Genomic DNA, 12,644 nt, shown 5'->3' on the forward strand with positions numbered 1-12,644 from the left:
CAAGGAAAATAAAACATAGATAAGGCTGAAAGTCCTGCCTTGTTTATATATGCCCTGTTGATTTATTGTTTTGTTTTTGTCTTGTTTTTTATATGTTTTATGTGTTCTTCGCTATGGACCCCCCTGTGTGTGTCTTGAATAAAGTTTGAATTTAATTGATTATATAAATCTATTCAGTGTAAGCAGTGTAGGTAGTGTGTTGGGTCACATAAAAAACCAACAACATCTTTAATAGTTATAAAATGAGACCAGTATTCTAGATACTGGCCTCAATGAGGTTTCTCATTAGCCATGAGGTGTGCAAAACACTAATAGTCATGACAACACAGTATAACCACCAACAAGCACCAGGTAGAATTACATAGAGAAAAAAGAGGCCCACAGTCTCTAGACCATGGTCAGGATTACCTACACTGAAATCAGGGACACCAAAAGAGAATCGACAGTGTGTAGAGGAGAAGAAAAGATAGCAAAAATTATCTTAACTCATTCTCTGCCAAAGACGTACCCGGACGTACTTTTAACAATGGCGTTCTGTGCCAAAGACGTACTCGGACGTACTTTCATGTTTTGGCTGTTTACATTACATCAGACACTTTCCCAGCCTGTGACATTGTTTCAAGTCAAACTGATAAAAGGAACCCGCTAGTTTAGTATTTATGGGTGGAGCCTGTGGTCGAAACAGAGTCCGATCCAGAGTTCTCGGCTGGCGACGATGGCGAGGAAGACGCCAGCGTTTTTGTTATTGCTCCACGAAGGAGCGCCATGGCGACGAAGGCTCCCCTTCACAGCGTTCTGATCCGTCTGACACAGATGATTCGGAGGAGGAGAAATGGGTGCCACTTGGAGAGAGCGATGACGATGGTAAAAAGTAGCCTATTTTTTGTATCGCGTTTGAGATGAAATGATCACACACACAACATTCGAGTATAATTGTCACGCATTGTTTATAACTTATGCCGCAGGCATGACTCGCTTCACGTTTCCTCTTGCCAGCTCTCCCTCTCAAGGGAGAGCTCTGTCACACTCAAGGGAGGGGGAATCACATGGATACGTCAAACGCGTCAAACCGCGTCACACACCCGTCCCCAGCAACCAAGGCGAAACATGTGTCACATAAACATTTCAAAGTTTACAGCACTAACGTAGCTATTGTGTGATCTTCTGTGCTAACGTTAGTTATGAGAGGTAACGTGACAGCAGGTAACGTTACAGCACTCGTTATTCCTGTGTGTGTGTGTGTGTGTGTGTGTGTGTGTGTGTGTGTGTGTGTGTGTGTGTGTGTGTGTGTGTGTGAGAGAGAGTGTGTGAGTGTGACCACATAAGGGTTCGTTCCATTTGTTTATGCTTTTATCAAGCTAAGCTAAAAATCCACATGGCAACTGTAAAAGTAAATTATTTATTTGATTTTGTGCACATATTTATCATACTTTGATAAATACTGCGGCCAAGCCTCATCTGTCAAGAAACCCCAGGGGCCAGACTCTCTCTCTCTCTCTCTCTGTAGCCGCTCACTGGGCGGGATGGACCGACACAGCTCCCTCAAATACATTCTCTTATTTTTTATTTTTTATTTATTTATTTGGGAAAACAAATACTGTATAATGTGTCTGATGTGTCACTGAGGCAAAAAATAAAAGGCTCAAAAGAGAGTTCTGCTTGAAACGGTGTCCTTCACTAAAAACCTCTTTTTCTCCTATTTCTGTTCCAAAGAGGGCATTTTTAGTGAAAACAAGCTAACTTCCACTGCTTGTAACTAAACAAGGAAACATGGTAGAGTTTCAGTTTTTTACAAGGGGTAAGAAGAGAGTCTCTGCTTTATTGTGAGATACAGTATGTTGTGTAATTTTATTCCTAGCACAGAATATTCTGTGGGTCCTGGAAGATCAGGAAATATGCTCAAAATCCTGGCACTGGGAGCACACAGACCGAAATGACCCTGGCAGAGAATGAGTTAATAAAGTTAAAATTAATTTAAGAAAAGGGGTCAATAAGAGGGAGAAGGGTCCCAGATTAACTGTACCAACTGAGTATGTTGATAAGACCGTACTTAAAGTAGTCCATGGGCCAAGGCTCAAATTTTGACATATCGGTACCACCTGAGGTGACCGCACGATTTTGTTATTTTTGTCTTCCTACATGTCTCTAGTTTATATTTTGGTATGATAACCCTTCTGATTTGGTAGCTTAAGGATAGTTATCACTCTGTAAACAAACCTACCCCCAAAAAATGACAAAACCCTGATTTCATCATATCTCCTGAACCACACATGATAACGCAGAAAATGTGATGTCTACCCCTATGTTTTCATGGTCAGGGATTACAATGACACCCTATACAACATCATAAACTGTTCACATGAATAGTTAATGGTGAATTAAGTGGTGTTTTGGTGAATTCAGTGGTGTTTTGAGAAGGATACAATGCAATTACTCTATACCATGGGCCAATGGTGAAATCGGTACCACCTAAGGGGACCGCGCAATTTTTGTATTTTTGTCTTCCTACTAGGGTTGTCACGATACCAAAATTATGACTTCGATACCGATACCTGCCTAAATATCGCGATACTCGATACTTAAACGATACCACGGCAAAAAGCTAAAACAACAGGAAAAGTCGTGTAATAATGGACGACAGAAGAACATGGGAGTTAAAATTCATGTTTTGAGTCTTCATCATACTTTATGTGGTGTTCAAAGATAGCTGGGGAAGGCTGCCTCAACTGATTCTGCTGGCATCTCATTTGACTCAATAGAAAATGAGGAAATGTGTTCAGTAGAGCGCAGAATAGAATAATGTCTGTTCAGTCTACTTTAGTGTAATCTGAGTTTGAGCTTCATCATTAAGTGCCAGATTTACAGTTAATCTCATGTATCTTTATTTATTTCCACAATAAAATGTATGTGGTAGCCTATGTGGTGTCAAGTGTTTTCTTGTTTGTTCATACATGTAGGCTAGGTGAGTTTTTGACAATTAGTATAACATTAATCATGGATTATTCTAAATAAATAAATAATTCTCAGTGTTATTAAAGCTTTTACATGGTAATATGCAGTAATATGATGTTCCTTATACTTAGTGTATGTGATTTATTTGACAGTTAACGTTATACAGTTTGCAACCTCATATCACTCTTAAACACCGTCATATAGCCTACCCCCTTGGCAGAGGTTAGGCGCATTGCCTTTAATTGCCTCGTCAAACGAACTGAAAAACGTTTGCTTGTCACAAAATAAATCACACTCGCTTGACTTGACGTTATCACATTCGCTAAACTGTGACACTTTGTACTAGTCGGATCGTCTGTTGGAGAGATGCTTTGGCAAGTCAAGTGGACGTGTTGTCTCCCTTTTGCCTGTGTAAACATCGTTTTACAGACGGACAGCTTTGATGTCCGTGCATGCTTCGGCATAGCCGTTGTAATCTGACTGTATGGTTGTAATATTAAGTGCTGACTCCGCCCGTGTGGGCCAGATTCAACATAGGCTGTTAGAAATGACAAGCAAACCCTATCCTGCTGCTCTCAGGTAGGATAGAGGCTGCAGTGAAGGCGAAGCGCTGTGTGTGTCAGACAGGCAGAGCGAACGAGAGAGAGAGAGAGAGAGAGAGAGAGGGAGAGAGAGAGAGAGAGGGAGAAAAGCCAGCAGGCAAAATCCGTAGAGATTCAACACATTAACGTTGCTTCCCATGGTCAGAAAAAGTCGCCAGATTTGTCGCTAGTTGCCTTTGAGAAATAAAGTCGCCACGTGGGTCTGAAAAGTAGCTAAATATATCGACAAAGTCGCCAAGTTGGCAACACTGCATGTCCACCCGATCGGCTGAACAGAGGACTGGAGAGTGGAGTGGAGTGTCAGTGAGACAGGGGAGGGCGGACTTGGCACGCCCACAGGGAGTTGAAACAGACAGAGCAAAGCTGCAGCACACAGACTCCGGTGGAGAAACAGACGGTGGCACATGGATGCAACGCAACTCATGTCATTTTTAAAAGTACCGGTACTAAATTAACGTGGTATAGTATCCTTTTTAACGTCAGGGTATCGCGGTACTGTTGTAGTACCGGTATACCGTGCAACCCTACTTCCTACATGTCTCTAGTTTATATTTTGGTATGATAACCAGGCCAATCTGGTAGCTTATTGATATATCACTCTGTAAAAAACCTTCTCCCATATAAATGACAAACCCCTGATTTCTGTGTATTAGTCCAGATGATATGTGAAAATCATGTTCACTTTTTCATAAAAGCATGAAACTTGGTACACATATAGTTTGGGGCCCCGTAAATCTTCAGAAATTAAGCCATCACAAAAATGCCTCGCGGTGGCCATTTTAATTCCGCCATAAGTGAATTATGTAGTTTGCATCATATCTCCTGAACCACACATGATAACACAGAAAAGGTGATGTCTATCCCTATGTTTTCATGGTCAAGGATTACAATGATACCATATAGAACATCATAAACTGTTAAAGTAACTAAGCAATGGTGAATTTAATGACGTGAGAAGGAAATCACAGTTTCTGATAACTGATGCTATAACCTCAATTCCATGACCACTCTCTGGCTAAGATTTTTTGATGAGTAATTTGACTTCTATGGGCCTTTTTGTTAAAATAGCCCCCAGGCCCCTCCCAAACATCCTCCGACTTTCTGCCAGATGGCCAAATCCAAGATGGCCACTGGTACAATCTTGAAAAAATTACTTTTGAACCAGAGCACCTAGAATAATGTATGAAGACACTTTTCGGTGTAAGTCAACCACAAATAATCTGATTCTGACATCAGTTTAACATTCTGTCATAATTTTGACCCACAATTCCAAGATGGCTGCCATCCAGTAGTGTGAAAACTTAACTTTTGAATGGCAACATATACGTATGTGGTGTTTGGGGTTTACCATTTTTAGAGTAAGGACGGAGATTAACAATGGTGAATTATAGCTATTTTAATTGCAAATCCATGCCGACCAAACATGGTTTAGTAATGACAATTATTGTGTTTTGAGGGTAATTTCATAATTATGTTAGTCTCGCTGGCCACGGCCAGCCTCCCCTCCCTACCGGGAGAGGAGTCTGGCACCACGGAAACAGGCAACTGGGATAAGCCCTCCCCTGCTCTACAGCTGCTCCCCATTGGAGCGACTGTTTCAGTGGGTGCCGGATGTCTGCTCCCGGCTTATTACAAGCTCTGTCATTGGCTCCGACCACGTCAATCAGAGCAGCTTCCGCTCCCTCCTCCCTGTGTGTCGCTGTAAATAGTGCCCTGCCGCCTCAGTGAAAACAACAACGCTAACTAGCTAGCAAGCTAACGGCAGAAACCTACACGCTAGCTCGTTGCTACACGCTGAAAAGGGCAAGTTGGATTATTGGAAACTATTTTCCAAGGGCACTGCCGCTAAGCGCCGCCCATCGCAATCCCACTATGGAGACCTGCGTGGGAGGGGAGGCTGGCCAGCGAGACTATGGGAAAGGTGAAGGTGAATAGCCTATGTCCATTGTCCAACAAGTTTTCTCAATTAATTTCCCTCTTTGCGATGTGATAAAAGTTTCTCAGTGAGTTATAGTTGATTGCATTGCCTCACTGAATTATCTGCTAATATCCAATTTTAGCAGCAGAATTTGATGTCCTGGCGTGGGCACGTCCGTGTGTAATGACATATCCAAAAGGAATTTTACTCTGCGCTGCGCTGCACAGCATAGAGATTATGGTGCGCTCAAGCGCAGCAGAGTATTTAGCGCGTAAGAGGTGCTTTTTTTTAGCGTGTAAGAGGTGCTGCCCCGTATTCTGAGCAGAAACGGCTGATTGTGGCACGCCTATGTCCAGTAAAATTATAACAGGCATGCGCTTGTGCACGCCCCCAATTTGCATTGCGCGCGGCGTACCGCTTTTGCGAAGATAGGGCCCCCGGGACTTGCAAGAATCTGGTCAACTTCTCCTCTCCTGCAGCATGGGCTGATTTTAAGTCTGCAATGAGTGGATGCGAAAAGGAGCAAAAACACCAGACGCTGAAGTGACGAAGCATCTGGAAGCGCAGCCAGTTTCATTTTGGTGCACTTGTTAGCACATTAGACCGTTCAGTCAGACCAGCCGTGATGAGGCCGGCTCACCCCATGCAGAGATTGTTTCGGCGTCTGATCTATTTTTGTGTGAGACCCGCGAGTGATTGTGTGAAGCCAGATAGGAAGTCAGTACAAGTGGTCACCGGCGCAGAGCAAAGCAGTGCGTCTGGTGTGAATGGCCAGGGTCCTGCTCGAGCTGAATTTACACACAGCGGCACTTCGCGTCTGCAGCATCACAATCATCTTCCACCCTCCTCCCTGCATGGATGCTCCAACCCGCTCTGACTGACTGGTGGCGACCATTTATGGATTTCGTTTCCACTCCCTCCGTGTCGAATCTGTCTATCTCAAATGCCTGTGCCACTGTGAAACAACATCAACAATGCTAGCTCATTGCTACATGCTGAAAACGGTTGGATCTGGATTGTGCAATAAAGCAGGCCTGCTTGATACGTTTGGTGGATAGTTGTAAAGGTGAACGGAGCCTTTTTCCCCTATACCAGGGTGGAGGTATTAGCAGCCAGACTCTGCCATTGTAGGGAGGGAGTCTGGCAAGCGAGACTACCCGGGAAGGAACTCAAGGTAGGAGCTGCTGAGATGGAGTGGAGCGCTCCAAGGCAGTGATTGACCTGGTTGTGGTCAACTTGTAAACCTCCACGAGTTGCTGGAACATTGTGTTTTTGATGAATGTGTGGCCTTATTCAACTCCAACATCACATACAGGAAGACGCAGAAGAGCAAGCGCATCTAGAAGAAGCTCTATCTCCAATCTGTAGGGCTGCAAGAACCCTACATCACTCTCGTTGACATGGGCATGATCGAGATGATGGCAACTCCATCAGCAATTGGATTGGAGGCAGACACAAGATGGCACCCCATACAAGTGGTCGGACTATGTCCACAAGGTGTCATCCATCATCCTTGTCCGCCATGGTGATGTTGACATATCATCTGTGTGATCGACCGGTATGACACAGCATACTTGGCTAAAGATGATGAGCGGAATCTGATGATTCAGAATCTATAGCTACAGCTAATAAAAATAGCTTATTTTAGTTATCTTGTCATACATTCATTAAATATTTTAATGCAAGAAATCCTGGGGGTAGTTGGTACAGCAGTACCAAGGTAAAATGGGTGTTGACATTAACATATTTTCAGTGAACATAATTCTGAAATGACTCCCAAAACATCCACCATTGTTAATCTCCTTCCTTGTGGTAAACCCCAAACGCACAGTATACCTTCCCATTCAAAAGTTACATTTCCACAATACTGGATGGCAGCCATCTTGGAATTCTGGGTCAAAACTATGCCATAATGTCAAACTGATGTCAGAATCGGATTCCTCGTGGTTGACTTACACCGAAAAGTGTCTTCATACATTATTATATGTGCTCTGGGTCAAAAGTCAATTTTTTAACATGGCGCCAGTGGCCATCTTGGATTTGGCCATCTGGCAAGGAAAATCCCAGGATCCTTAGGAGGGACCTGGGCGCTATTTTAACAAAAGGTCTATATAAGTCAAATCACTCATCAAAACATCTTAGCCAGATAATGGTCATGGCTTTGAAGTTATAGCATCAGTTATCAGATACTGTCATTTCCTTCTCACAACGTCATCAAATTCACCATTGATTAGTCACTTTAACAGTTTATGATGTTCTATATGGTATCATTGTAATCCTTGACCATGAAAACGTTGGGATAGACATCTCCTTTTCAGTGTTAGCATGTGTGGTTCAGGAGATATGATGCAAACTACATAATTTTCTTATGGCAGAATTAAAATGGCCGCCACAAGGCATTTTTGCGATGGCTCAATTTCTGAAACTGTACAGGGCCCCAAACTATAAGCGTACCAAGTTTCATGCTTTTACGAAAAAGGGAACATCATTTTCACATATCATCTGGACTAATACACAGAAATCAGGGTTTTGTCATTTATATGGGGGTAGGTTTGTTTACAGAGTGATAACTATCCTTAAGCTACCAAATCAGCAGGGTTATCATACCAAAATATAAACTAGACATGTAGGAAGACAAAAATAACAAAATCGTGCGGTTACCTCAGGTGGTACCGATTTTTGCCTTGGCCCATGGACTAAAGACTATAAAGGTGATATACTTACATACACAGACATATACATATAAGGAAGCAAAAAACGGACAGCTATAGGAATGCCCTAATGTCAAATGACTCATTCAGCCCCCTGTTGACTGTGTCTAAAGTTGAGATCCAAAATGCCTCTCTCCTGAGAAGAAGGGAGTTGATATGTACAGTAGTAGCGTCACTTATGGGGCTAACTTTTGTTATTCTTTGAGTCCTGCAGTCTACAAAGCTTCAGTTTTTGCTTAGATCGTCCTAGAGCTGGATCACGTTAATGTAATCAGCCGACATCACGACAAATGTATGAAGGAAATAGTGAAAAAGAGCATCAAAGCCGTGGTATATGCAGCGCCTGCCCTGTTTACACACCCTGAATGCTTGCAACCACAATTACATGTGTGTCATGTCATGTGGGCGTGACGCATGTAGCGAAGTGACATGTGTGTCCATAACCGTAAGAATAGATTAGAATACCCAAAAGTATAAATGTTCAGATTCGCTTCACGTTGACAACTTCAAAATGCTGCGTGACAATAATAATAATAATAATTTATGGAAATATATATGACTGTATAAACATGGGGACTGTTTGCATGAGTATTTACTTTGATACTCTTGAGTCTGTACTACACTGTATATTTTGAATGCAGGACTTTTACTTGTAATGGAGCATCTGTATCTTTGCAGTGTTGTGTTAGTAGTGTGCTTCTTCCACCTCTCTGTTCCCTAACCTATATCACGGTGTATATGGCAGCTGTCGGGGTGTATTTACCCTCTCCGCAGCCCGGACTCTCCTCCTCTGTAGTGGGGTGAAGGCAGAGTAAGATCCCCCCAGCTCTCCCTGAAGCCCGCGGCCTGTGGGGCGGCCTGTGCGGGCTGAACAGCACGGTCGGGGGCGCTGGGTCTGGCTCTGGTTGGTTGGGGAACACGGAGCTCCAGTGGGAGGTTAATATGAGCGCGTCCAGGGGGTTCATGTGAGCAGGGAAACTCTCCAAACAACACAACTCCACCTGCGCCCAGTGCGCCGCCATCTTGGAAATGCGTCATCGTCTGCTCTTCTTCTTTAGTGTTTATTGGCGCATGGCAAACAGCTTTCTTGTGCATTACCGCCAGCGATATTTTTTCCGGATGATGGCGGCGAAGGGCTAACCTCGCGTCACCAGGCTCTTCTCGGCGAGAAAGAGCCTGGCTCCCGCCCACAATTGATTTTGTCACCCTACTGGTTCCCCCCTAGAGCCCGCCCTAGACCGGATGGCAGCGTTTCTAGCTCGTCAACTTTCACGTTAACTTGACAATTTGACCCAAGTATCAGAATCCTCTTTCACCGTTTTGACCGGTGTGTCAGGCGGTGGTGGCGGAGATGCCATATTGCATAAACGTTTTGTTTTATGTAACGCTAGCTTTGTTTTGATCAGACTCTAGTTTAGGTAACATCACCGCGTCAAGCTAACGGCAACAAAGACGTTGTTAGGCGCATTGCCATCCGGTGTTAATTCTGGGTCCGGGGTTTACGCCCCCATGACAAAAAGCGGAGTGGAAGGTGCCCAGACTAGCGAAGGGCGGCTATGCGAAGGCAAAACCCGCCCCTCTCTGCCTCTGATTGGCCTAGCGTCAAACTTCCATCCAAACACATTCGCTTGGCTATCCTGCATTACATCCTACACAGAGGACACTAATCGTCCTACTAATGTTGTGTCTGCATTACACATTTATTGATGAAAGATCAGCTCCATGTGTGCTTATACTGTATATAGATAAAGCTGCGTTAATTTGTCCCAATTTCCCATGCAGGGAGGGATCATTAGTCTTTCTGATTCTGATTACATTTGCTGAAAAATTCACTGACTACAATAGTATATGCAGACATGGTCCAGACTATAATCAGGGGAAAAAAATGTCAATGTAGAATTTGCAATCATGTATAAATCTATACCCATAACAAACATTCAAGTAAATGTATGTTAACGTAAAAATGTAGAGTGGATAGGCCTGGATAGACTGAACCTGGCTAGAAAAGTTAAGCTATTCTTTTTTTTTAAACTCTTTATTTAACAATTTTTCAAACAACAAAGAGACAAGACATGGCATACTCCCATTGCTAAATCACCCATTTATAAATTAGTCGACTCGAGTGGAAACGGACATGGAATTTTAATGCAAACATAAATTAAAACACTTAATTGAGCCAAGATAGCCAGATATTGCTCTTTGACATTCTTCAGACTACACAAAATACATAAAAGGTACCCCCCATAAGTTCTGTCTGGAGACATTTCTTTCTTTCTGACTAAAAAAAAAGTGGGGGATATACTGTAAAACTCCCCCAAACTACTGGATCTCTGAACTATCTCTTTAACCAAATCACATCTCCTTTTGATAACTAATGTAATAGCTCATATATTATTCACTTCAATTCACTGAGCCTCCCCTGAAACTGCTTGGATCCCGAGCCCCCCTGCGGAGGGCCGCCTCCCACTTTGAAAACCACATGAAGTAGACAAATCTGTCAAAGATTTATAACAGCACACTGCCTCCAACAGAGAATAGAAGGTACATTGAAAAATATTATAGCAAACCAAGCTTGTTCAACTTTCAGGGCGATTTTCTCTGAATGTTGCCTTTAGGAGTATGGACATTCAAATAAGCACATCTTTTCAGGGTGGGAATTTCGTTATTTTAGGGGAAAGGCCATTTGGCCTTTGGCGTCACAATTTTTTGTAGGGCACAAGGCCACATGCCAAGTCAAAAGGCCATTGCTCTATTGACATTGTGAAGAGCGAATTTTCTGAAATGTGTTCAAATGAGCCAATTAGAAATCTTTGCACAGGGCTGAGACCACTGATGCTTTTAAAGCAACTGTCAGTAGCAGGCTGGTAGCAGGGCACTGCCAAGATGGCCTTAGGCATCACGGCCAGTGGGAGGGCTCTGTGTAATTCCCACTATATACTATTTACAGATTCCAATGTATGACACATCATTTGAAAGTTTACAATCTGCACTTTCATAATCTGTCAAAAAAAAGGGGGATGAATACCCGCAAGTTAAACTATTCTAATTTGAGATGAGCATTAATAAATACATACATAAATAAATAAACAAACAAACAAATAAATACATAAATAAACAATGAAAAAAATCTAATTCAATTTACTGATGACTTATTTTGAGAAATTTTCTATTGCGCTTCTGATTTGGCTCTGAGATTCTGTGATTTTGGGTGCGTAAGATGTGATGAATTCTGATTCGTATGAAGAGTCTAACCATATAGATCAGTGACTTTTTGCACTTCTCCTGGTCACAAAACACTCCCCTGCACTCACTCACAATCTCCATACTACTGTTAAACAGCTTCCATCCTAGGCCAACTGTGTGGATAACAGAGCTGATCGTTTTTCGGAAGTTAGACTCCAGGGCTATGGTTAAATCCACCAGTGCCATGCTGGGCACTTTAAGGCCCTTCTCTCCTAACCTGAGGTCAGCGTATTGTTTGTCCTTGAGGAATGTGTACCGTGAATCAGCAGGTATATCTGTGGTCAAGATGTTACACTCCTTACAGAGACCATCTTTACGGTCTGTGAATTTCCCCACAATCTTATTGCCCATATACCCTGCGACATAAACCAGTACACTTCCATCGTGGTCAAAGGCAGATGTTGCTGCAGCTGGTGGCATTATCTGACTCAGCAGGTCCAATACTTCCTTTGGTAGGACACCCTCAGGTTGGTTGACGTCTGACTCCAGCACAGCACAGTTCTGAGGGGGATTATACAAATATTATCCATAAGCTCTACATAATGATATACATGTCACACATAAAATAATACTTATTATGCTGATAAGGGTATGCATATTTTAAAGGTTGTTGATCTTTTTGGTGTGTATGTAGCCCAGTGGTTCTCAAAATTGTGGCTTCAGTGCGCCCTTTGCCTGATTTTTGAATCCAAGTACCCTCTTTACTCCCAAATACAGCATTGTGCTTAGAAAACGGCAAGAGAAAACTATAGCATATGATGCAATGAATGAATGATAACCCACATTCTGAATAATACAACATTAATAACATTACAAAATAAGAAATGGAGTGAAAGAGTTCCAATTTGTGCCTCCTGACGAGATTTAATGTTATTATTTTCATGATTTATTCTTACATTTTTCCATATTCCACATACCCCCTCTTGTACCGACATGTACCATACGCGTATGTATATGTAGCTTATATATTGTATAGTCTGTTAAAAAGTGGAATTACTTGTGTGCACTACACATAATCAGTGACAATAAACCAATTCTGTTCTGAGTTGCCTAAACCTCATATTCTTGGAGATAGCTGGTCTTGGCTGAGCACTCTTCTTGGATTCTGAGATTCTCCGGGTTATTGGAGGTAAATCTCTCTGATTCACAGATCCAGGGAAGGACCATGGGACAGTCCATCGGATCTTCTTGATGGAAAATAAAGGGATTGTAATGTGT

General features: G+C 42.6%; 1 protein-coding gene across 1 annotated transcript in view; it reads right to left on the reverse strand.

The window, feature by feature from the left end:
- pex6 (peroxisomal biogenesis factor 6) overlaps nt 1-9,205 on the reverse strand; it is a gene marked incomplete at its 5' end in the record, with an annotated part of 68,894 nt that extends 59,689 nt beyond the window's left edge. Inside the window, one exon of the mRNA XM_083636180.1 lies at nt 8,947-9,205. Coding sequence (XP_083492306.1) covers nt 8,947-9,205 — 259 coding nt within the window. The remainder of the gene's footprint in view (nt 1-8,946) is intronic.
- Nucleotides 9,206-12,644: the final 3,439 nt, after the last annotated feature.

The sequence above is a fragment of the Poromitra crassiceps genome (genome assembly GCF_964638095.1).
Source record: "Poromitra crassiceps genome assembly, chromosome: 4".
Lineage (NCBI taxonomy): Eukaryota > Metazoa > Chordata > Actinopteri > Beryciformes > Melamphaidae > Poromitra > Poromitra crassiceps.